The 23,918-nt window shown below is 39.0% G+C and overlaps 1 protein-coding gene across 1 annotated transcript in view; it reads right to left on the bottom strand.

Moving 5' to 3' along the window:
- The window catches only part of Plekhg7 (pleckstrin homology and RhoGEF domain containing G7), a 45,896-nt gene extending 31,686 nt beyond the window's left edge, over positions 1-14,210 (bottom strand). The window contains exons 1-4 of the mRNA XM_090328380.1: positions 13,677-14,210; positions 12,881-12,903; positions 5,169-5,302; positions 2,146-2,186 (exon numbers count right to left, since the gene is read on the bottom strand). Of these exons, the coding sequence (XP_090184506.1) occupies positions 2,146-2,186; positions 5,169-5,302; positions 12,881-12,903; positions 13,677-14,195 (717 nt within the window). The 5' untranslated portion in view covers positions 14,196-14,210. The remainder of the gene's footprint in view (positions 1-2,145; positions 2,187-5,168; positions 5,303-12,880; positions 12,904-13,676) is intronic.
- Between the last annotated feature and the right edge of the window lie 9,708 nt (positions 14,211-23,918).

The following is a 23,918-nucleotide window of genomic DNA, read 5'->3' as shown; positions in this document are numbered from 1 at the left end:
TGAGCCACAGCACCACTTCCAGTTTTTTCTATGTATGTGGTACCAAGGAATCAAACCTGGGTCTTCGTTCATGCTAGGCAAGCACTCTACCATTAGGCCAAACTCCTGGCCCCCAGATCAAAGATATTTTTAAGAATTGCATCTGTGCTGAACATGTGCAAACCCATCTTTCTTGAAATCCTCCAAGAATAGAGTACAAACTATTTGCATAGGGCAGGTACATAGTTTTGGCTATATAAGTAATCTAAAGATGATTTAGGGCTCACAGAGGGGCATATTTAAGTTACATGCAAACATTACACTGTCTCTTTTTTGGTCTGTACTAGAGTTTACTCAGGATCTTAAACTTTCTAGGAAAGCACTCAGTCATGTGAGCTATGCCTCCAGTCAATGCCATTATGTGTAACAGATTATTGATCTTTCTCTGTCTGTACATTGCTACCATGATACAAACCTCATATTTATATGAGAACATTGCTTGGAACCTTAAATATGCCCAGTAATTGGCATGTTCACCAACACATGTGGAACAAACTGCTTCTTTAAGGAGAAATAATGGATTGCTTCTGACTATGTGTAGGACATCTCTTCCTTAGCTAAGTCCTTCACCTCTGAGTAGGAAACTCTTAACGATGCCTTTCTTGGGAAGGCCAGGGAAAACAAGGCTCTTCCTATGATCTCACACATGACTAGTAACCTGCCCTGCCCCTTCTTTATATGAGATGTTCAGAAGATGATACTCTTTCTTAATTATACGTAAAAACAGAGAAAGTATGTCTCTAAATAACTGTTGAGCAACAGCCCTAGGAATTCTGGTAGCATTGCTATGTTAACAATTTATGATTTGCAGCTCATAATATTTAGACTCTGCTCTATATAAAACTATTAATTAAAAATGGGAACATTAATGATGCACCTGGCTATGAGAAAATTAGTTTTCCAGATGCTAATTAAAAACACCACTAAAATAATACAATCAATATTAAATGAGTGTTTATGAGTGCCAAAATATATGATTTTGCCACTGAAACCATCTTACCATGCTACAGTGATTGCTTTCCATCTCTGCAAGGAAAAGACATAGAGCTGAGGAGGACATAGAACTGTATGTGAAATAAAAACTTTAGAGGGCTTTTAATTGAATATTGGACTTCAAGGAACACCTCAAGATCTATGAAACCATCATAGATCTAAGCAATGGGTAACAAACTGATTAAAGAGATCATATGAGCAGACTTTTATCAGAATAATACATGGGAACTTTCCATAAAGCTCTGATACTGCAGAAGACAGTCATATGTGGGTATCACAAGCAGAATGTTTCAGAAGACCCAGCAACAGACCCTTTCTTTTCTCCATAAAATAGAAAGGTAGGCTGGTTGTGGTCATGAACACTCCCTCCTGTACCCACAGTGGGAAAGGCTTTAATATTGCTCTTTAATAATTGACAGAACCAAGAATGAATTAAAAAAAACTCACTTAGACTGATCCAACTGACTTTCCCATAATAGATGATGAGTATTTGTGGAGTGTGTTTCTGGGATGTCTCATTAATTTTTGAATGATCTTCCATATATGTGGTGCTCGCTACCACCTGGGACATAGACTTAAGCACTTATCACTTTATTGCTCAATCTGTTTCTAAGCCATATTAAGTTATAAATTTAGTGCTAAAAAACATCTCTATGTTAGAATTGCATTGATTTTTTTGTACAGAACTCATTAACAGCTGCAATTAGTACTAATTTGCTGTACAAAATGGCACTATTTGGCATGTTCTGTATCCAATAGTATGGATGTGATGATATCATTTACATTTCATATGCCATGTGTTTTTATGCAGATATAGCAGAAGAGGCTCTTCAGCCATTTATTTAGCTTTCTTAGCTCCAGGAGGCCTAATTTTTTTTTTAAAAGACAATATACGGGGCCGGGAGTTTGGCCTAGTGGTAGAGTGCTTCCTAGCATGCACGAAGACCCGGGTTCGATTCCTCGGTACCACATACATAGAAAAAAAAAGCCAGAAGTGGTGCTGAGGCTCAAGTGGTAGAGCTCTGCCCTTGAGAAAGTCCAAGGACAGTGCTCAGACCCTGAGTTCAAGCCCAGGACTGGCAAAAAAAAAAAAAGACAATATATAACACTTACCAGTCCTCTCTTGGAGAAAGGCCATCTTGGTTTCTTGGATTCTAGTGGGTGAAATAAAGGAAAATGTAACATTAACACAACTACTGACAGTTCATTGAGTGTTTTCTGCAAGCTCCTTTTTGAAAATGAGCCAAGCAGAATCTGCTGTACTTTAGTCTTCCTTTCTTATGTATAGAACGCATATTTATGTTTTTGCAGATGAGTGAGTGACTCCATGTGGGAACCTAGTTGTTGTTGTTCCACTGCTCCTTTAATGTGATATTATGCTGCAGCTTCAGGGTGTTATTTAGCCTTCTTTTCCTCATTACCTGGAAAGAAATCTACAAATTGCAATAAAGACATTGAATATTTATTTAAAACCGAAACATAGCACCTCGGGACTGAAAGAACCAGTTTTCATTTTTACACTACACTTTCGTAAAGCATCCCCTCATATTCAGTGACAGCAGCCTACCTAAACAGGAAACTTGGAGCCTTCCTCAACTCAGTAATCCCCAGGTGCTGTCAAATAGGGAAAATCAACATGCCTTCCATTTCCTTGGAGCTCCTTGTTGCTATTAGTTACCATCCCCACTAGTCTTGAGGAATTGTGTTGAATTAGCCTTTTGATTTTTATATTGTTTATGCTATTCAGAAAATGCTGGGTTAAGCATGGTGGCACACGCTAGAATCTCAGCGCCTAGAAAATAGTGGCAGGAGGATTGTGAGTTCAAGCAGATCAGGATGCATACTGAGACACTGTCTTAAACAAAACAAATCTGGGAATTATTTCTTAGGTTTATGTGGGATGTTGTGAGCTCACAGAGCATGGAGGTCTTCTTAGTTTGTTCTTACTACTTCAGTCAATGGAAGTCACTTTGTGGGGGAGCATCCAGTGTATTTATTCACTTGAGAACTTTTTTCTACTGTCACCCTGGACTGGCCCTGATCAGCCCACTTAATTGGCCTCTTCTCTATTCTGACCGCATCACTATCTTAGTATGGAGGAGAGTAGGTGGAATCTCTTCTCACCCGTCATATGATAGGTGGTGAATTATCAAATCCAATTTGAACTGCAATTAGTGAGGCTCCAGTCCTTGGCAAATTTCTCTCCTGTTTTTCAAACTTCTAGGATAACTTCTAGGATAAACTTCTAGAGTCTTGGGGAAAATCTAACAAGTTTTCAGATGATTTAAATGAATCTTTGTTGTATCCATGATCTTTCATCATCTGTCTTAAATTTGCTTTACTGAATCAGAATCTCCACTTCTCCAGAGACACATATGCATATCACAGCTCATATGCATATCATATGCTCTACAGCATGACTCTACAATATGATATCTGGATTCTAATCTCCTTAGGAAAGCATGGAGAGAACAAGTACGGTGATATTCACCTGTTACTGCAGCTACTTGGGAGATGGAGATAGGAGGAGGAATCACAGTTCCAGTACAGTCAGAACAAAAGTGTGAGACTCAATCTGATAAAAACTAAAAGCAAAAGGACTGGAATCTTCTCTAGCAATCACAAAGTTCAATTCCCAGTCCTGAGTCCAATTTCCAGCTCTATAAAACAACAGCCTAAAATAAAATAGGGCATGAAGGGCTGTAGTAGAGGATTTGTTCATCTTCTACTGTGATGCTAGGTATAGTTAACAAAAGAAACTTAGAAAACAGAACTCAGGGTTTTGCTTCTTTCCGCTGGGGCTGTTAAAGTTCAGCTGGCATCAGAATCATCTCAGGGCTTGTTAAGACATAGATTGCTGGATACTCTCCTGAGTTTCTGATCCAGGAAGTGGGAGGTGGGGCCCCACAATCTGTATTTCTGACAACTTTTCAAGTGATGTCAAAGCTTCTGGTTTTGGGGAACTGCTGTAGTTGTTAATGGGTTTAGAGCATTTGTGAATGTCATGATACATGTGCCAATCTGTTTTAATCTTAGCTCATGACACATAGGCTAGGTTATGTTTAGTTTAGACTTAGCTCTAATTTCCAGAGGTGGACCATATCCTTAAGCATCTCATTCTATACCTTCTGGTTTGTCTATTTGAGTTGTATCATAGTAGATAATAGATGTTCATTCCAATGTGATATAATCACTTAAGATAGGAAGTATGAAAGATGAAGAGCCATAAAAATGTATGTTATTGGTATTCCCTGGTAGCTTTTGGTTTTGAATACAGAAGATTCCACCTGCCATTTACTGTGTAACTGAATCGGACTAGTTGAAACTGGACCAAGAGTCAGGAGCCTTAATCCCATACCTCTGACACAAATCAGCACTCACCGTTACTATGCCACTTCTCCTTTATGAGTCTCATTTTGAACATAGGTGAATAAACAATGAGCTTAGTGTTTTTTAAAGTGATTTTCCAGGAGTCTAAGACTTCTGAGGATGCCTTAGATATGAGTCTTTGAATGTATTCTGCATTTAGTTTATGAACTTTAAGTAGATCTAGTATATATATTACATTTCCACATAAGGATTCATCTGTAAAATTGATCCTCATGAATAATCTTTAAGTCTTTTTAATTCTCCAAGGCTTTGATTTACATGCCCTCAAAGCTATGAGTAAATTCCCCATTCCCCAACATTACAGTATTCTCATCTTTCATAGTTGAAGATCTACCTGTAAGATACTCTTTATCATACAGTCGTTCTACAGTCATTCCACCCTGGCTGGAATATACTAGTTGAGGCTGAAGACAGGAATAAAGTAATAGATCAGCTGCACAATAACTATAATAAATATAGATAACTTGTCTACCAGTCAAGCAAGGGCCTTATGATCTGAAATGTTCACCCTTACTGGTGTATCTGTCCTAAGTCCTGAACTTGGTATAATTATTTGACAAATGCCTTATCTATCCATGTAAATGGCCTGCCTCATATAAAACTGGTAGATGATTCTGATCATTCATGTCTGTGCCTGTTCTAATTGATGAGACTTTCAGTCTAACTGATCTACTTTTGGAAAATCTCTTTCCCTTAATGACCATATCTATCCAAATATACAGTGACATAGGTAGAATGAACAGCACCTGAATTCAGCAGCAGAAGTGGATGACACAAGTAATCGTAATCGGCAGCTCCATCAGACACCAGAAGATCTCCAGGGAACACTTCAAATCTTGGCAAGTTCAGTACCACAGAACTCCGTCTATGTTCATAGAATCTGTGCTCAAGAGATGCAAGTAAGATCTTAGCCTGGTATCTTAGGAAGGATTCAGAGACTACTTCTGGAACCAGGCATGGGAGGGTTGTGATGACTTACAAGCACCCCACATTAACTTGCCACCTCTTTGGTCCTTGCTAACATTTTCTAATCTAGACTAACTCAAACACATGTCTACATTCTTAGTTTGGACTCAGAAGCCGACTTGGGGATGAGTACATTTCTTGTTGAACACTGTTACCCACTCCTTCCTTTTTCTCCCACTATTCCCCTACCAACTCCCCTCTCCCCAAGTTGTAAAGTTCATTTTCAACCTAGTGTCTCTGGAGTATTGCTATTGCATTGGTTCACACTTTGTCCTTGTTTCATCATTTTGTTATTCTCCTTCTCTTCCCCAAATCAGATAAAAATATATACAAGACATGGGGTACCAAAATAAAAAAGAAACAGTTGACTACTGTTGTATCATAGGTGCTTTTTCTCTCCCGTCTCCCTCCATCTCCCTCTTTTTCCTTCCCTTCCTCTGCCTCCATCCATTTCTTCATGTCTGCCTATCTCTTCCTTGTTCCTCTTCCTTTCCTTCCCTTTCTCTTTCTCTCTCTCTCTTCCCTCCATCTCCATCTCTTTTTCCTCCCACCCTTTCCTCCCTCCCTCTTTCCCATACTTCCTTCCTCTCTCACATAACACCTGGCTCCCATGCTCTCTTTCTTATCAGTATGTTTGATAGTGGTCTTATCCTGGTCTTATCCTGTCAAGTTCATCAAGCTACTGATGAGTCTGCTTGGCATTAGCACACTCTATGGGATTTATTACAAATGTCACCCTTAAGTTCCATTTTTGAAATTCCAAGTCAGTGGATTTGAGATGGGTCACTACATTTATAATTTCATCCAGCTCCCTAGCCACTCATTAGAGGAGGATAGCAGCAATTTTGACATTATAAATAATTTGTTTCAACTTTTTCACATTTTTTTGATGGGTCATGGGGCTTGAACTCAGCCTGGGCATTGTCCCTGAGCCCTTCAGCTCAAGACTACTGTCCTACCCTTGAGCCAAGCCCCACTTTCCATTTTCTAGGGGTTAATTAGAGATAAGAGTTTCAGGTCCTTTTGTGCCCAGGCTGGCCTTGAACCTTGATCCTCAGATCTCAGCCTCCTGAGTAGCTAGGATTATAGGAGTGAGCCACCATGCCCAGCTCTTTCACATTTTTGAAAATGAGATCACTTAAATTTTCACCCTTTGGCTAATCCTGCTTCCCCTTTTTTAGGTCATTTAAAGTATGAATAGTAGAATTTAGGATTTTCTAGTTCGTGAATAAGTTACATTCTATAAAATTCTATAGAATGCAAGAATCTATAGATAGTTTTTTGTAGACAAAAGAAAAAAATTAAGTTTCAGTTATGAAAGGTTGCTTGCTCTAAGAAGTCTTCCCTGCTGTTTTAAGAGGTAATTCTTCCTCTCCATGCCCTCCTCTGTAACCTGTCTGATAAGCTGTTGGCATTGTTTATGTATGAACGAATCACCTCTTAATTTGGTCCTTCCCTTCATTTATCCTCCTGTGCTCTGAACAGTCACTAAAGGTGAGTTGTCCAAGACTTAAGTCTAACTTTGTTCCTTTCTGGCTTCTCATTTACTTGGAAATTTATTCTCTGGAAAAGGAATGGGTTATAAATCACTGCTCAGAATGGCTTCTCAAATGTTGAAGACTTGGATGGAAATGTTTTGCACCTTCCCTGTTCCCAAGCCTAATCCTCCACACATCAAGAGATCTAGGCTCAGGGGGTAACTAAAAGTTTATTTCTTTTAGAGAAACATGAAAATAAAATTGGGCTCATTTTTGTTTGATTATCTCTTCTCCTTGGGGTTGTTTAATCTGTTTGTACCTGTCTTTTCTTTGCTTTTCTCAAACCATTGTCATGGATGAAAGAGAAAAGAATTTCATAATCCTCTCATGTTTGTCCTTTCTCAAGGAAAGCTTTACTTTTAAAAGGTTGCTTTTTAGATTCATGCCTATTTCCTCTATTACCCTATACTCCTAGCTCCTGGTCTAAATGCCCCTGTTTAGTGCAGCTCACTGACCATTTGTTGAGTCAATAGCACAATAAGCACAGGGCTTAGGGCTTTCCTTATCATTTGTCAACATGAAATCCTGTGGAATATAAATTGCAGCAATAATTATCTGCATACTGTTCTCTAAATACATGCCTGCCTCCATGCCTTGGCTCCTGTAATGCCCATCTGCCTGCTCTCTCCATTCTGTTTGCTTGGCAAACTGATCCATCTTGAAACTCTTGCCTAGATATCCTTCCTCAGAAATCTTTTTTTCTCTCTATTCAATGAGTATCACCTCTCTCTCTCTCTCTCTCTCTCTCTCTCTCTCTCTCTCTCTCTCTCTCTCTCTCTCTCTCTCTCTCTCTCTCTCTCTCTCTCTCTCTCTCTCTCTCTCTCTCTCTCTCTCTCACACACACACACACACACACACCCATATACACACATTTTGCCTACTACCCACACATTTTTATTTTCTAATGTCTTTATTGACAGCTTTCCCTGGGTCTTGTATGTCACAGAATCAAGTCACTAAGCATAGTCTTAAAGCAGGTCTTCTAAAAGCTTCTTGAATACATAGACACATTAACCTATACAATAAAATACTGATGGTCCTCAAATGAATTGTGGGTGAGAAATAAACAATAATAGACATTTACAATAGCAAAATAAAATTTGAGACCCTCACTTTCTCTGTTCCCCCTTATAGATGGTTGCCTACATCCCTTTCACTTCTCTTTTGTCTGGAGTACCTTCTAACATGAGAGACATCCACTTGAAAGGTCAGCTTTGGTGTTGAGTTTGCATGTATGCAGGAGAGGAAAGACAGCTAGCTTGCACAAGCCTGAGCCCATGACCCTGGCTTTTTGCTTTGGTGGATAAAACCCCATGATGCTCATTCAAGGAAGGTAGAAATGCCCTGGAGAGGCATCACTGACCTTCTATGGACATAAATTGGTTTTTGTTCATCAAACAAGAATAAGTATTAATGAAAGTACCGAAGACCACAGCTGTAACCATACAGAGATCCAGGAATGCTATTAGAGAGAATATTAGTATCCAACAACATGAAGAGACAGAAAGATGTAGAAAATGAGCCTTATATCATTCATTGTACTAGATTTCCTAGAACTGAAAATGTTCCTGGTCTGTGCCACTAAGAGTTGCTCTGACACATGATACCAATATAAATAATAGTAGTGAAATTAGCAGTACTTTGAATTTAAGATGCTTACTTACCTGTGTGTCTGGGGAGGGATGGCTACAAATTGGCGTCTTGTTTTTTGCTGTTCTAAATATTAAGATTGCTTCTTTTAAAATGCTATGTAAAGGCCGGGAGTTTGGCCTAGTGGTTAAAGTGTTTGCCTAGCACGCATGAAGACCTGGGTTCGATTCCTCAGTACCACATACATAGAAAAAAGCTGAAAGTGGTGCTGAGGCTCAAGTGGTAGAGCTCTAGCCTTGAGAAAGTCCAAGGACAGTGCTCAGGCCCTGAGCTCAAGCCCAGGACTGGCAAAAAAACCCAAACCCAAACAAAACAAAACAAAACAAAATGCTATGTAAGGGGCCGGGAGATTAGCCTAGTGGGAGAGTGCTTGACTAGCATGTACGAGGACCCAGGTTCGATTCCTCAGTACCACATACATAGAAAAAAGCCAGAAATGGTGCTGTGGCTCAAGTGGTAGAGCTCTAACCTTGAGAAAAGCCCAGGCCCTGAGTGCCTAATACTGGCAAAATAAAATAAATAAAATAAAGTAAGAAATAATTACTTAAAAATGCTATGTAAGCAAGATCACTGGGTTCTGATGCTCAAAGCAATCATTTCTTCCTCTCCCCAAACAAAATGGTATGTGTGTGTGTGTGTGTGTGCGTGCGTGTGCATGAAAGTTTAGATATCTAATTTCATCATAAGGAGATTCAGATAAGAAATAAACTAATGGTGAATTTGGGGGGCAGTGTAACCTGCTGTCATGGTACATGGTGCTATCATAGTACCACATGAGTTTACTGCCCTTTATTGAGAAACACATTTTGTTATTGCTTTGTCTGATAGTTGGCTATTCCAATACTTGGATTCAGGACAACTTTCTGGGTCCAGCAAGTTGTATTACTTGGTGCCTTACCCAGACTTGGCAGCCCTTTAGGGTGTGTCACCCTATCCCTGGCTCCATACCCACCCAGAAACTCCATTACAGCCATATATACACTAACCCTGAGTTGCGTTGTCCCAAGCTGGTCAGATCCGAAGGGACTAGTCCCATGGTTGCTGGAATAACCTTGTCTCCCTTCTGGTACCAGAATGTCTCCTTCTGTTCTCCACTGCAGATTGGAAGACTCATGGTATGGGGTGAGACAGCAACAATGCAGGGAATCCCAGGAATTACCCCCACAGCCTAGCAGGCTTTGTGCCCAGGAGTCAGCACTCTGCTAGATGAGGCTGCTCTGGCATGTGGGTGCCTGAGGAAATGCTAGAGGGAAAGTTTCTAGCTGCTAGAAATATACTCCCTATTGGGCACCAGATTCATAGGTTTCATAAGCATCAACTTGGTTCGGTTGATTTATTATTCTTATTGAATACCAGCTGGCATTCACTGAGTTCTGATTTTCCCTGGACTATCTGTAGAGCAGTTCAAATGCTTGCTTTAAAGGATAGGTTGATTAGAAAGAGTAAATTATGATTTAGTGATAATCTTTAAAGATGTTCTTATAAATCAACAGAGAAATGGTAATTCTCTTGCTTAAATCCAGGATATGCCTTTTTCCATTGAGAGCCTTAGAAGATGGTTGGGAATATTCACTTGTATGCTTGTCTATAATTTCTAGTTCAACTTCCATGAAAAGTATATTATTGGATGGAAATCCAGTGAAGTCAGAAAGAATGGAAGACTTCTACAGTTTACTTTTGTTTAGAACCTTGCGCCTGATAGCTACTTTATAAGTGCAGATTGGAATGAAAATGGGAGGACCTGTCTTTTACTTTGAAACCCAGAGCACCTAGAAGTCTTACCATAGAGTCTCTGACAGGACAGGGGAATACCCTTCCCTGTGGTATCTTAGGGATAACCAGTTATATATATTTGGGTTTTTTTTTCTTGTTGCCCAGCTTATCTTAACCTCATTATCCTCCTGCTTAGCTTTTGGAGTATTTGGATTATAGGTTTACACCAACATGCCTGCATTTGGTTACTAAAGATATGGGCAACAATCTAGAATGTCACCCTCTTTCCAGGCTATTGCCCTTTTTATAATGAGTCAACATATTACTAAATGGAATTATAAAATAATTGTTCAAATGGCCCACAAATCCAAAGTATGTTCAAGTGGTAAGTACAAAAGTGAGATGTTAACCTTGAGCTCATCAAGACACAGGAGGGAGACAAGTAAGTACTTGGAGGAGAAAATATACAGAGTAATTTACCCTATAGGCAAGTCCAAACCTAACCAACCAATCCACTTCATTTCCTTCTTAGAATATTTGAGTACTGTCTATGCCAGGAAATCACTGGTTATAAATAAAGTATGTGCAACTTATTGAACTCGATGTTCAGATACATCATACGAGCTTTCCATAGCCAGTTATTTTAACTCTGTCATAATATTTTAGAAAGAATTATAATTAAGTTGCATGAGAAGTACTGAATGGGTGAATGAATGAACTATGCTTCTAAAAATAATAGCCACTGTTTGGCTTACTCTATTTAATCCGTGCAAAAGACTTCTGAACTAGATACTAATTCCATCTCTATTCCATGGATGAAGATGTCTTCAAGCTGATAAAGAAGTTGTCCATGATCATGTTGCCAGAGAGAATTGGAGATAGAATTCAGACTCGGACATTTGACTCAGCTTTTAGCTAATTCCATGTTATACTGCCCTCTAATGGTACCCAGATGAATCAATATTTGCCTTTTTTTCCCACTCCTCAAAATACACTTTCAAACACCTTGTCATTTGGTTTCCAAACTAGTATTATACCCATTTTTAAATTTTGGTATATTTAACTTTCCCCTAATTCTTTTTGAGGACTGGGGTGAGTCTGTCAGGGTCACATGGAAGTTAGGTGAGAGGCAATTTTCTGTAACTATGGAATATAAAGAAGTCTCCCTACCCATTTCTCCCTTCTTTCCTGAAGTGTAAAATCTCACTCATACATCTTATTTGCCTGGATTCTAGCCAGATCCCCTGTCAAAACAAAAATACATTGGAGGTCGTTAATGGCATTGTAATCCAGATAGTCTATCTACCTGACTGTTTCCTTCTATCCATATCTTTCTTCAATATATTTGGAAATAGACTGTAGTTGACTCCTAGATGTTGGAGTGATCTTTGCTCTTGGAAAAAATTTATTCTCATAAAAGTATAAGAAAAGTGGCTGGTTGTTATTCTTAGTTTTTGGTGTGGTTTGTTATGTACAATAATTGATATACTATACAGAATAATTTGCATTTTTTTTGAGGCTCTGTAAGTAATTTATACTTCTCTGTATGTCCTGGGCTTGAATTCAGGGCCTGAGCACTGTCCCTGAGCTTCTTTTGCTTTAGGCTAACATTCTACTACCTGAGTCACAGCACCACTTTCAGCCTTTCCTGTTTATGTGGTACTGAGGAATCAGACTCAGAGCTTCATCCATACTAGATAAGCACTTTACTATTAAGCCACTTCCCAGCCATAATTTAGACTTTGTCCATACATTTAGACAATTCAGGATGAATGTATAAAAGAACATATATGAATAGCAAACTGAATGGAGGATTGGGCAGAACAGTGGCTATTTCTTCTGAGTCTGTCTATATGAAATGAGGGCTTCCATGTCAATCCCACAAATTTAATGGATGAAATTTAGTATGGAACCAAAGTTTATTCCTGCTACTGAAACTTTTCAGCCTTGGGAAGGAAGGCAAACAATTACTATAACCAAGAGGCCAGGCTGAAAGTTCAAAGCCCTAGTTTCCAAAGCAACACAATCAACTTGTATTCTAGATAAGAGTACAGGTTCTCATCAGTGTCATTTTAAAGGTCATGCTAGATTTAAAGAGGACATCTTGTTCCTTTTAATTGTTTCCTTTGAATTTCTCTTTGAAAGGCTGTTGAATATTTCCAGCCTTTCCATTTTCTTTGCCAGAGAGAATTATTACTAAATGGACATTAATCAACACTCCAGATCTAGGTTTTGACAATTCAGAATGAAAGGCATGCACTTGTATAGGAGTTATACCCTGCCCCAAAGAGACATAGCAAAATGTGCTCTGAAGGGAGTCTCCTGAAATCAAGACTCTTATACCCCAAGCCCAAATACAGATGGAAGTATTAAACCAAATGCACAGATAGATGCCTACTGTATCAATCAGAGCAGAAATAAAGACATACATGTATGGGGAGAATTATGGAGGGGGTGATATTGATTAAGATGTATCCTTATAAACACACATATTGAATTTAAATGTTCCTGTATACTTAAAAAGACAATTAAAAAAGACATAAGAGTAAATGGTCAATAGATATTTCTAGAGAAAATAAGTACATGCATACCTGGATCCATAGAATTCTTCTCCCTGTAATGAATGAAAAATATTATTTTAAAAATATTGTTTTGGGAATGATTGTTGTCCTTAATGTACTATGTTGTCTCTCATCTCCTTTGCTGTCCCTTGGGTATCTCATATTGTTACAGTATCTCACTTTGTTGTCTGATATATTGAATTTATTTGTATTTGGTTATTTGAAATTTGATAGGGAAGGGGGGAAAACCAAGACGGATGGGGGGGCTTGGGGGGGAGGGTAATGGGTACCAAGACATGTGAAAGGGTATCAATGTATGTGAATTAATGCACCTTCTATCTGGCAAATATCATGTAACCCTTTTATTAATTGCAATAAAAAATTTTAAAAAATATTGTTTTGGATGGTTTAAAACTATCCAAAAGGCCAAAGCAAATCGATCCCTTGAAAGGACACACAATTTCTCTTCTAGCTAAAATGTTCTGCTTTGAGGGAGAGAGAAGAGTGAGTGAGAAATATAAAGTTAGTTCTCACTCTTTTCAATCAGCCATTCCATCTTGCCTTCATGTAGTTTGTACTTGCAAGAGAGGTAGTGTTGCTATCCAAAGCCTGACAGACCCTAAGTGGCTTAAGTGTCATCAAGAACACAGAATAAAGTGATTTAGACAAGTTCTCCATTTTCCTTCTTTACCAAGTGTGGCATCTCTTCTAGGTGAGATTCAGTGTCTGTACTTAGCAATATCATTCTGGGACCATGATGTGATCCCGAGACCTATTTCACTTGGTAGTCCACTAACTGCACGGTGGGTGATCAGAGCTATATTACCTTAGGACTTGGGTACCCTGGGGTGGAGCAAGGCAGGGAATGGTCTTCTTGTGCCTGGTGAAGAGACGTCTCATCAGTGAGCTGCTGCGCAGGAAGAGCAACGTCTTCAGTAGGCCTGGATTGGGGGCTGACTTTGTCAGCTGTGTTTGGGATGCTTCCGGGGTCAGAAGGCAATCTTGAGCGAGGTGTTAAGGGTGACAGGGAGGGTGATGAACACTTTGGACTTCCAGGGAGACTCTTGGAAAGGCAACCTTGGTGCCTCCCAGGTCCACTCCAGCTTCCCCAGGTGGGTAATTCCAGGGCATTTTGCTGGGTTAGCAGAGATGAAATCCCCCAACCACTACCCCGCAATCTCCTCAAAGTGGGAGAGGTGGAAATGCGGCCTGGAGCTTGTCGGTCAAACTGGAGCATGAGGCCCTGGCTCTCACAGGGCTTCTTTGATGAGTGCCAGGGATGCTGAAGGGATGTTCCATGGTCCTGGGACTTTGTCTCTGGGCTGGATGATCCTATTTTCTCCATGAAGCTAAGAGGACTGCTTGCTGGAAGCTTCCAGGACACACTGTTACTTTTTTCTGGATCACAGTGGGGTTGCTCAGTATCCACATTCAAGAGCCACTCATTCTCTGGTGTTTTCTTGGGCTTTTGTAGAGGTGAATTACATGAAGGTTGGTGCATCTTCTGTGAGGAGCAGTCTGTGGAACCTGTAGTAAATGAGGAGGCTGAGGTGAGAAAACAAGGTGACTTCAAATTCTTCTGTGGAGATAAGTAAAAACCAGTTCTCATTACCTCCCCTTAAGTTTAGAGGATAATTAACAGGGGCCAGGAGTTTGGCCTAGTGGTAAAGTGTTTGCCTAGCATGCACAAAGACCCGGGTTCGATTCCTTGGTACCACATACATAGAAAAAGCTGGAAGTGGTGCTGTGACTCAAGGGGTAGAGTTCTAACCTTGAGAAAGCCCAAGGACAGTGCTCAGGCCCCGAGTTCAAGCCCCAGGACTGGCAAAAAAAAAAAAAACCACAAATAAGATAATTAAAAGATGTCTTCCTATTTAAATAGTAGACTGACATCTATTTATTGTCTACTTAGTATCCTTCTAGGGTCAAACAATCCTCGAAAGACTTTGTTGACTTTTGGAAATCACCTATTGATTATACCATTTTAAGAGAATCAAGTATACATTGAATTTTCTTTACACTATTTCATATATGTGTATTTTAGACAACTTGGTGCTTTCCCGGGGCACACAAACAAGGAAAACAAGGCCTTTTCCCTTAGAGTTTAAGTTATGTAATGAGCCATTCCTTTGGGGACATTCGATGTGAGCCAGGCATGGTGATACATGCTGTAGTTTCAGATGAGCAGGAAGATCAAGGCTAGGCTACCTTATGAGACCCTATCTCCATTCTTTCCCTCTCAAAACTAACAACTAACCAAAAAAACAAAATAAATAATTGATGTAAACTTTTTGGTAAACGACAGATCATCAATCCTTCTATTTTAGACAAATGAGTTTTGAGTTTGAAAAGAAAACCGCAGATGTCACTAACTCCCTACTCCTCATGAGAGGCGTCTTCTAGGATTCACAGGCACAGTCACCTCCCAGCCAAGTCTTCTCATGCTCAAACAAAGCTGATTCTGACATTTGACAACTGAATCACAGGGACACAGAAATGACTTACAGCAGTAGTTTTCCTTACGAATGAAGTGTGTGTGGGAAAATATCAACCTTTACCCTCCCATCAATTACTACATAAAGAGTCAGTGCTTGATTGTTGACAGAGGAGGGGATAGAAGTGTGGATAGATGCCACAACCATCTGCTCTGCCTTGGGCAAAGTAGAAAGTGGCTTCAGACTGTGCAAAGATTGATTTTCTGTGGGTAAGCATCAGCAGGTGATCACATATTCTAGGATCTCCAGAATACACAATGATTTGGAATACTTTAGAATTGAATGTATTTGGAAAGGCAAGATTTTAGGATTGTTAATATTATAATATTATACTTTTTTGTATATCATGGTGTTTGTACTCTTGGCTTGGGCACTGTCACTGAGCTCTTCAGTTCAAGGCTAGCTCTGTACCACTTTGAGCCGCAGAATCACTTCCAGTTTTCTGGTGGTTAATTGGAGATAAGATTATCACGGACTTTCATATCTGGGCTGGCTTTGAACCACAATCTTCAGATCTCAGCCTCCTGAGTAGCTAGGATTACAAATATAAGCCACTGGTACACAACAATTTTATACTCTTTAATTCTATATAATTTTATTTGCATAGATAAGACTTTTTGGTAGAGATATTTCTTTTGTTCGCCAAATGTAATTGTGCCAATTGATTTTATTCATTTATTTTTATTATATTTAAATTCTTTTACAAAGGAGTTGCTATGCAACAAAGCAGTTTATGAATGCAATGCATTTTGATCAGTCTTATTCCTTTCAATATACTCATCCATCCTTCCCAATCCACCTCTTCTCTCACTTTTCTTAATTGTCTTGGAGCTTGAACTCTGGACCTTAGTACTGTCGCTTAGCTCCTTTTTTTACTTAAGACCAGTGCTTTACCACTTTAGCCACAGCACTACTTCTAGCATTTTCTGTGATTAATTGGGGATAAGGATCTCATGAACTTTCCTACCTAGGCTGGTTTCAAACCATGATCCTCAGATCTTAACCCCTGAGTAGCTAGGATCATAGGCATTAGCCATTGGTTCCTGGCTAAGGCTACTTGAATTTTTGACTGCATTCTTCTACCCCCACCTTCATCTCTTCATTTGTCTACCCTTCCTGAGCTTTTTCTTTAGTGTGTTATTTACTTCTATATAACAAATGCTGAAAAATATACAGCACTGTGAACTGGAATTAGTAGTGTTTGTTGGGGTCTGTGAACACAAAACAGCTAGTACAGGCCTCTATTGGCCATAGTACTTCCACACTAAATGGTCCCATACTGCTGTATTCCCTCGTTTATTAAGTAATTCTCATTTTACTTTGTACACTTGCTTTCTTTTAGTTGTTTCTTTTAATCTGCTTCAAGCATAGGAATCCCCAGCATTTCTGCAGAAGAGGGTTAATAGCTCTTAGATCTTCCCTTATCAGTACAGGAGGGCAGAATATTATGACATTGCCATAGCAATATTGTAATATTGATTCTGGGAACTTCACGCTCTCTTAATTTACTCCATGACTCTCCCCTAGTTTAAGGTAAAATCAAAGTAACATGTACTTGGGAGTGTTTAAGGAGTTGCTTAGATATCAGTGAAAGTCAAATTCATATTTATCAAAGGAGTCTTACATTCTTTTTTCATATATTTTTATTGTAATTAATAGAAGGGTTACATGATATTTGCCAGATAGATGGTACATTAATTCCCATACATTGATACCCTTTCACATGTCTTGGTCCCCATTTCCCTCCCCCCAACCCCCACCCCATCTTGTTTTCCCCACTTCCCTATCCAATTTCAAATAACCAAATACAAATATATCCGATATATCAGGTAACAAAGTGAGATACTATAACAATATGAGATAACCAAGGGACAGCAAAAGATATGAGAGATAACATAGTACCTTAAGAACAACAATCATTCATTATATGGCTTATGTTTCTATATCCTAGAGATCCTTTCATGCAGCATCCTACTATATGGCCTTTTGCATCAAGGTTTTGCTCTATTGTAAATCTCTGCTAGGAGAGCCGAAGGTTTCCACTGATTATGACAAATGAGGGAAACCATTGAGCCAAAGTTCCTTTGAGTCTGGCTTACTTCACTTAATATGATCTGAGCTCAAGCCCACGACTGGAAAAAGAAAAAAAAAAAAAAAGAGTCTCGAGTCTTACATTCTTATTGTTAGGTTTGCTCTAATGTTGGGTTTGCTCTAATGGCCAAGGACTTAGAATTTCACATATCCAACTAGAATGGGTTGGGCAGAGGAAGGAGAGTAGGATCAACTAAAATGTACAATTGGTGATGGAGGGGACTAACTGGCTTGGAGTTTCATTTCTGCTCTAGAGAATGATGCCAGTTTCATGGGAAATAATGTAGTGACTAAAAAGGCTGAAGTCAAGTACATTAAGTCACTTAAAGTCCTGTGCCCTGGGCTGTTTTATGGTGGGGCTAGTTCCTCATTCTCCCAACATACAAATAGCTGAGCTCAGGACTAGAGTTATAGGTACATTCCCACATGTCCACACTTAGGGATTTAATTTTTTTTTCCTTCAGTGGATTACCCAATATCTAGACAAATAAGAATGTTAAAGAAATTCAGTAAGTTTAGATCAGCATGTTCATATTAGGTTCATCAGAATCTTTAGTCTTTGAGTTGGCCTTTTTTTCTCCTCTGAGGGGTTAGGATACAGCATTGGGGACTAACGCCCAAATAGGACTAAAAGGTTCATTAAGTATTATTGGCCAATGTCTTAAATTTTGAAAGCATAGCAATGGTAACTGTATGCCAGCCAAAGAAATAGTAATGGCTAGGGTGACTCACCAAAGGACTGGAGAAACTGTATGTACAGTTTGGGATGTGGTTTGCAGAGAGTCAGGAAACACTTCTGGGCTAGAATACACGGATCTGGTTTCTTTTCTAGCCTCACTGCCAACTAGCTGCACGACCTGGGCTGGACCCCTTCTCTTCTGTCCACCTCCACACAGCATTTATAAGAAAGCATCAAAATGCCTCCCAGGCAGATTTCTTCCAGGACCGGTGAGATAATGACTACTGATTTTGGGAGGTACCTTCCCTCAATACAACTCTGGCTGGAGGTGATGGGAGTCAGAAATGAATAGTAAATCCATTCACATATCTTTTCTTTGGTTTCTCTAAAAGACTTCATCAGTATGTGATGAAAAGTCACCAGCTTTGACTTCCCAAGCGTTGTTTCAGCAAATAAACACTCATATTGTTGGGGAAGTATCTTACTGTACCAGTTATAAAGCCTCATTAATGATTCACTAATTCTAATCAGACCTGGAAAGACCAGCTTGGCAGGACCAAACAAAGTGGTACCAACAGAAACCAAACAAACGAAGTGTGAGAGAGAAACACAGAAAGCAATCAAAGGTCATCAGTACCTGAGGGATGATCTGCCTCTGAATGTGACTTTGTCTGGCTGAATCCTGCCCATCCACAGTGACTAATACTCACAGGACTTGTGTCCAGATGAAGATCGTAGGCAGCAGGTTATATACCTGCAATCGTGGACCGTCCCCTTGGAGAACAAGCAGCCTTGATTGAGCTGAAATGAGGAAACAGACTCTCCCCTCCTTGGAGACGTTTCCAGGTATTTGTTTATGAAAAAAATCTAAAAGGAAGCAAGTTGAGAATCTAAGGCCACCTATGAAAAAAGCCAGTGTGATTAGCTTTTCCTGAACAATGGCTGATCCAATGTAGAAACCATGCAAATGGGGCTTTCTACTTCCTGTTAAGAGGTCCAATAATTTTCACTGATGGTACAATGGGAAGTTCTGAGTTTCTAAAGCCATGAATAGTTTATTAGAATGTATCTCCCCATCTTAAAAATATTGTGTGGTAATCTCTATTCTTAATTGGGCGCTTGGATAACAATTAAATATAGAAGAAACGATCATTGTCCTAGGAGACAAGTTTATGTACATTAGTAATTAAAATGTAAATAGAGCAGTCCAGATGTTTCATACCTATAATCATAGCTACTCAGGAGGCTGAGAGCCGAGGATGCAAGTTCAAAGCTAGCCTAAACAGAAAAAAAAAAAACAAAACAAAACAGAAATGGAGCTGTGCCTCAGGTGGTAGCACACTAGACTTGAACACAAAAGCTCAAGGACAGAGCCTAGGCCATGAGTTCAAACTCCAGGACTGACACAAAATTTAAAAAATAAATGGAAATGGAAAAGCATTTGCATCTTCCAAGATTTTGTTTTACTAGGTTACCATCCTCTAAGAACATCTGGCATCTAGATGTAGCATTAAAAATATTTCTATAGTTTTTTTTGGTGAAATTCAACTAACCTATTTATTAATCTAGGGATGTTGCTACCAGTTGGTAGCAATTTATTAGGAAGTTTCTTATCAATTCATGATTCTCAAAGTAGTGTCTTGGGACCAGCAGCCAGCTTCATCATTTGGGAACTTTTTGACACCAAAAACCCATTCCAAAGCCACGGGCTGGTGGTTTGTACCTGTAATCAGCTATTCAGGAGGCTGAGAAGTAAGAACCACAGTTTAAGGCCAGCCCAGCCAGAAAAGTCCATGAGACTCTTATTTCCAATTAACCATCAAAAAGTTGCGAATAGAGGTATTTCTGAAATAGTATAATGCCAGTCTTGAGCAAAAAGGCCAAGTGAGAGCACAAGGATGACTCCAGTACAGATACAATAAACAAACAAAAAGAACAGCAAAAAAATCCACTTACTATCAAAAGCTATATGATTGGGTCCAGGATTGGGGTTTTTAACAAGATGTATGGGTGACTCTTCCAAGGCTTAAAATTCTAGAATCATTGCCTTAGGAGAAACTAGGTCTAATTTAAAGATGTGGCCTTAGTATTGCCTTCCCATTTGTCTTTAATTCTTTCATGTCAGGTTTCATAGACTAGCATTTACTTAGCACATAGAAAAATGACAAGATCTTCCCGGCCCATGGCCATATGGTCACCTGTAAACTTAACATAGATGATCATGGAACATCTATTATGCCACCATAGCCTTCCAAGGCTGATGAAAAATAGATTTTTTTCAGTTCAGGAAGAAAGAAGTGAATAAAGTCTTTTCCTTTTGGTTTATGGTAGGAAGGTCACTCTTTATCTCCCAGTCTCCTCACGTACACACATGATTGTAAAACTGTCTCTCCTAGAGGATAATGATAATAGAATACTTGATCCCAATGCAAGAAGTCTCCAAGTCTGGTAACTGAAACACAAAAATTAAACTTTTGTAGAAAGGTCAGACAGGATGAGCAGGGGAATAAAAGCCATGCTTCGTCCATCTGGTTAGGGAAGCTGAGCCATGGAGGCATTTGAAGTGTAGAAGGGACACTGTAAAGAAAACACAGTCTCCAGGGCAGCTTCTCCTTCAAGATCCTAGTACAACATCACTGACCATTTTTTTCCTTCCCATGACATAAATTCTCTCCATTATACAGAAGGAGCAGTTGGTTTCAGCGTTCTTTCCTATTTTCCTGGTTCTCTGACTGTTGTGTGTCTAGTTGGAGTGATAGGCACTTGCATTATACCCTCTGTCATCTGCTGGGGTGTCATGAATGACCAAACCTGAGCTGAAACCTACGGGGGTTGGGATTGGTTCCCTGGCTTAAAAAATTTTTATCTAACAATAGAATTAGGAGAATGTTAAATTGAACTACAGGATCTTATTTTCTTTAAAAAGTTAATCTGGTCACATTGCATTCATATTGTCACACTCTCATTTATCTCACAGTGCACACAGGTTTCCCATCTGCCCCATCCAATTTACCGCATCTCTACCACGGCTCACAGTCTCTTCAACATAGGGAAAATTGTCAGTGTCTATCACTGTGTTCCTAGAGTTTATTTCTTAACAGTACTATAAATAATGGCACCAAACTAGAAAAACTTAATGTTCATTTTAATAGATAACTGCAATTGACAGATAGATGCACTTATACATTCTTAGGCCACAAACAAGAGTTGGTTTTTCTTTGTTACTGTTTTTGTTTTCTTTTGTCTTGTTTGTTCATTTATATGTCTTTGGGAGTGTAATAGAGGCACAGAAATAGAGGGACAAAGGGTACAAACAAATGCAGTGGTGATACTCATTAGACATTATGTTGAAAATGAACTATATACAACATGTGAATGGTGATGAGAGAGAAAAACCGGGAGAGTGAGAGGGAAGGGGAGATATTGTTCCAAAAGAAATGTACTCATTACCTGACTTACATAACTGTAACCCCTGTATAGATCACCTTTATAAAAATTTAAAAGTCTTCATAGGACAGATACAATTCAACAAAGAAAATTTTAAAAAAGATTGATGTACTACTGAACAGACTGTGTGATTCCATTTATATCTGAATGTCAAGAGCAAGAAAGCTGGTCTCGAGTTAGAAGTGATGGTAGGGGCTTGATCTTCGGAAGAGAGTCAGGGACTACAAGCCTTGTATATGGTTTCTGCAATACTACGTGGAGATGAGAGTTCACCATGAAATCCATTTAGAGTTGTACTGCAGTGATAATTTCAACAGGATATTGCACTCAGCTTAACTCCACCAACTTTTAGTTCTGACAGTTTTAAAATGACTGAATTTGCCTTCGTTGTCAGAATTGTCGCTGTGAAAAAGTTAATGACTGCAATAACAACACTGGAAATGATTTTTTTTTAAGCCTGATGAAGGGAAAATAAGCTTGCAAATTTTAGTTTTTTCTAGGTAGGAAGGCTAGAACAGACAATCAGGCCTGAAAATTATCTTGTTTCGGGTTTTTATGTGTGTGTGATTTAAAACCCATTGTAAGACTTCATCTATCTCCCTAGGATCTCTGTCCCTAAGTCATAATTCTAGCGTGATTATGTCAAAATTATCTCCACAGTAGCCAATTCTAATGTTACAAACAGGGAATTAAGGCTTCAGGTGGTGAATAAGCAGAAACAGCAGGGTCTCAGGGAACTGGGAACAGTATTCCTGAGGACAGCAAAGCAAGGGAGAGAGAAGAAGAAACAACCATGATCTGTTACATAGGGTAAGAATCATTGCTAAATGGAAAGAAGATTAATTCAATTTAAGTGACATTTATGAAACTTTCTCAAGCAAAGGGACTCTGGTAGATGAGTCTTTGATTGTCTCATGGTACATGGCTATACATTTTTTTCCAAACACAATGCAAATTGTTTCTGATACAATTTATAATTATTGACTATAGCTAGGCATCTTTAAACTTTTATGACCAAAAAGCCCTTTACTTGATTTTAGTTGTTGTTTCCTTTGCAGTCAAAAATGACATGATAGGTTTATGTTTACAGAATTACGATGATCATAAATTGATTTGTGTCATATTTCTATGTGGGGTGAAGACACTGACTTGGGAATGGTAGTGAGCAAGGCTGATTATGTAACACTAGGTCTGAGGTTCATAATTCAGTGGTCTTGTTTCTTTCAATGGCTGCCCCTGAATATTTGCTATTCATTTCATTCAACTCTTTGTGTACAACCTCACATTTCTCAGAGTCAGATTAACTTAGATTAATTTAGGAAAGACTCCATTAGGACTGAAAAATGAACTATTCATAATTACTTTCTGTTTTTTCATATGAAGGTCATTGTACCCTTTTTAATATATTTTTGTTATTTTTAAGAAGTTGTACAAAGGAGTTACCATTCAACAAATCAGTTTGTTAGTACAGTACATCTTAATATCATTCCTCTCATATGTGCAAGTTAGATCTAAAATACCCTGGGGATGTGACGAATCTACAGGACTCTAGACACACCCAGTGATACCAAAGGAAGATATACCTAGGGGAGGATCTCAAAGATGCCTTTGTGCCTCTGGTCATGTGAAATAATATGCATCAAAATGAACTCTAGGAAATGGACACAAGAGGCTTTTTTCATTTCTTTTTTGGCTTGTTCATTTATCAGTCTTTGGGAGGGTAAGAGGGGGCACAGAAAAGGTGGGACAAAGAGTAAACAAATGCAGCAGTGATACTCACTAGACACTATGTTGAAAATGAACTAAACGATTTGTTGATGGGGATGGGAGAGAAAAACTGGGAGAGAGTGAGGGAAGGTTGATATTGTTTAAAAAGAAATGTACTCTATCTGACTTAAGTAATTGTAACCCCTCTGTACATCTCCTGTGTGATAATAATTTTAAAAAAAATTAAAATGCATTGTGAATTGTGTCCTGAGGCCATGGCTCAGAGGCTGCTGAGCAATAATAGGAACAATGACCAGAGCCTGACATTCTCAGTGTGCCGACTTTAGGTCCTCTATGTGCCTTCAGTCTTTGTGTGTTTCTTCCACTGTAACAATAGTGATCTCGAACCAAGATCTCATCTTTTAGTCCTACAACTTATTAAGATTGGGTTCACATAGGATCTTGCTAGCTTTTTGCCTCAAACTGAGATCCTCATAAATGTGAAACCCCATGCTCAGCCTTTGTAATTCTTTAAAATATTTTATGACTGAATATGAATTTATTTCACTGAAGAAATGTGTGTGTGTATGTGTATGTGTGTTTGCATGTGCATATGCTCGTGCTGGTATTGGGGCTTGAACTCAGGTCC

Source organism: Megascapheus bottae, chromosome 2, assembly GCF_031878675.1.
Source record: "Megascapheus bottae isolate mThoBot1 chromosome 2, mThoBot2.hap1, whole genome shotgun sequence".
Lineage (NCBI taxonomy): Eukaryota > Metazoa > Chordata > Mammalia > Rodentia > Geomyidae > Megascapheus > Megascapheus bottae.
This window is presented reverse-complemented; position numbering and strand designations above follow the sequence as displayed.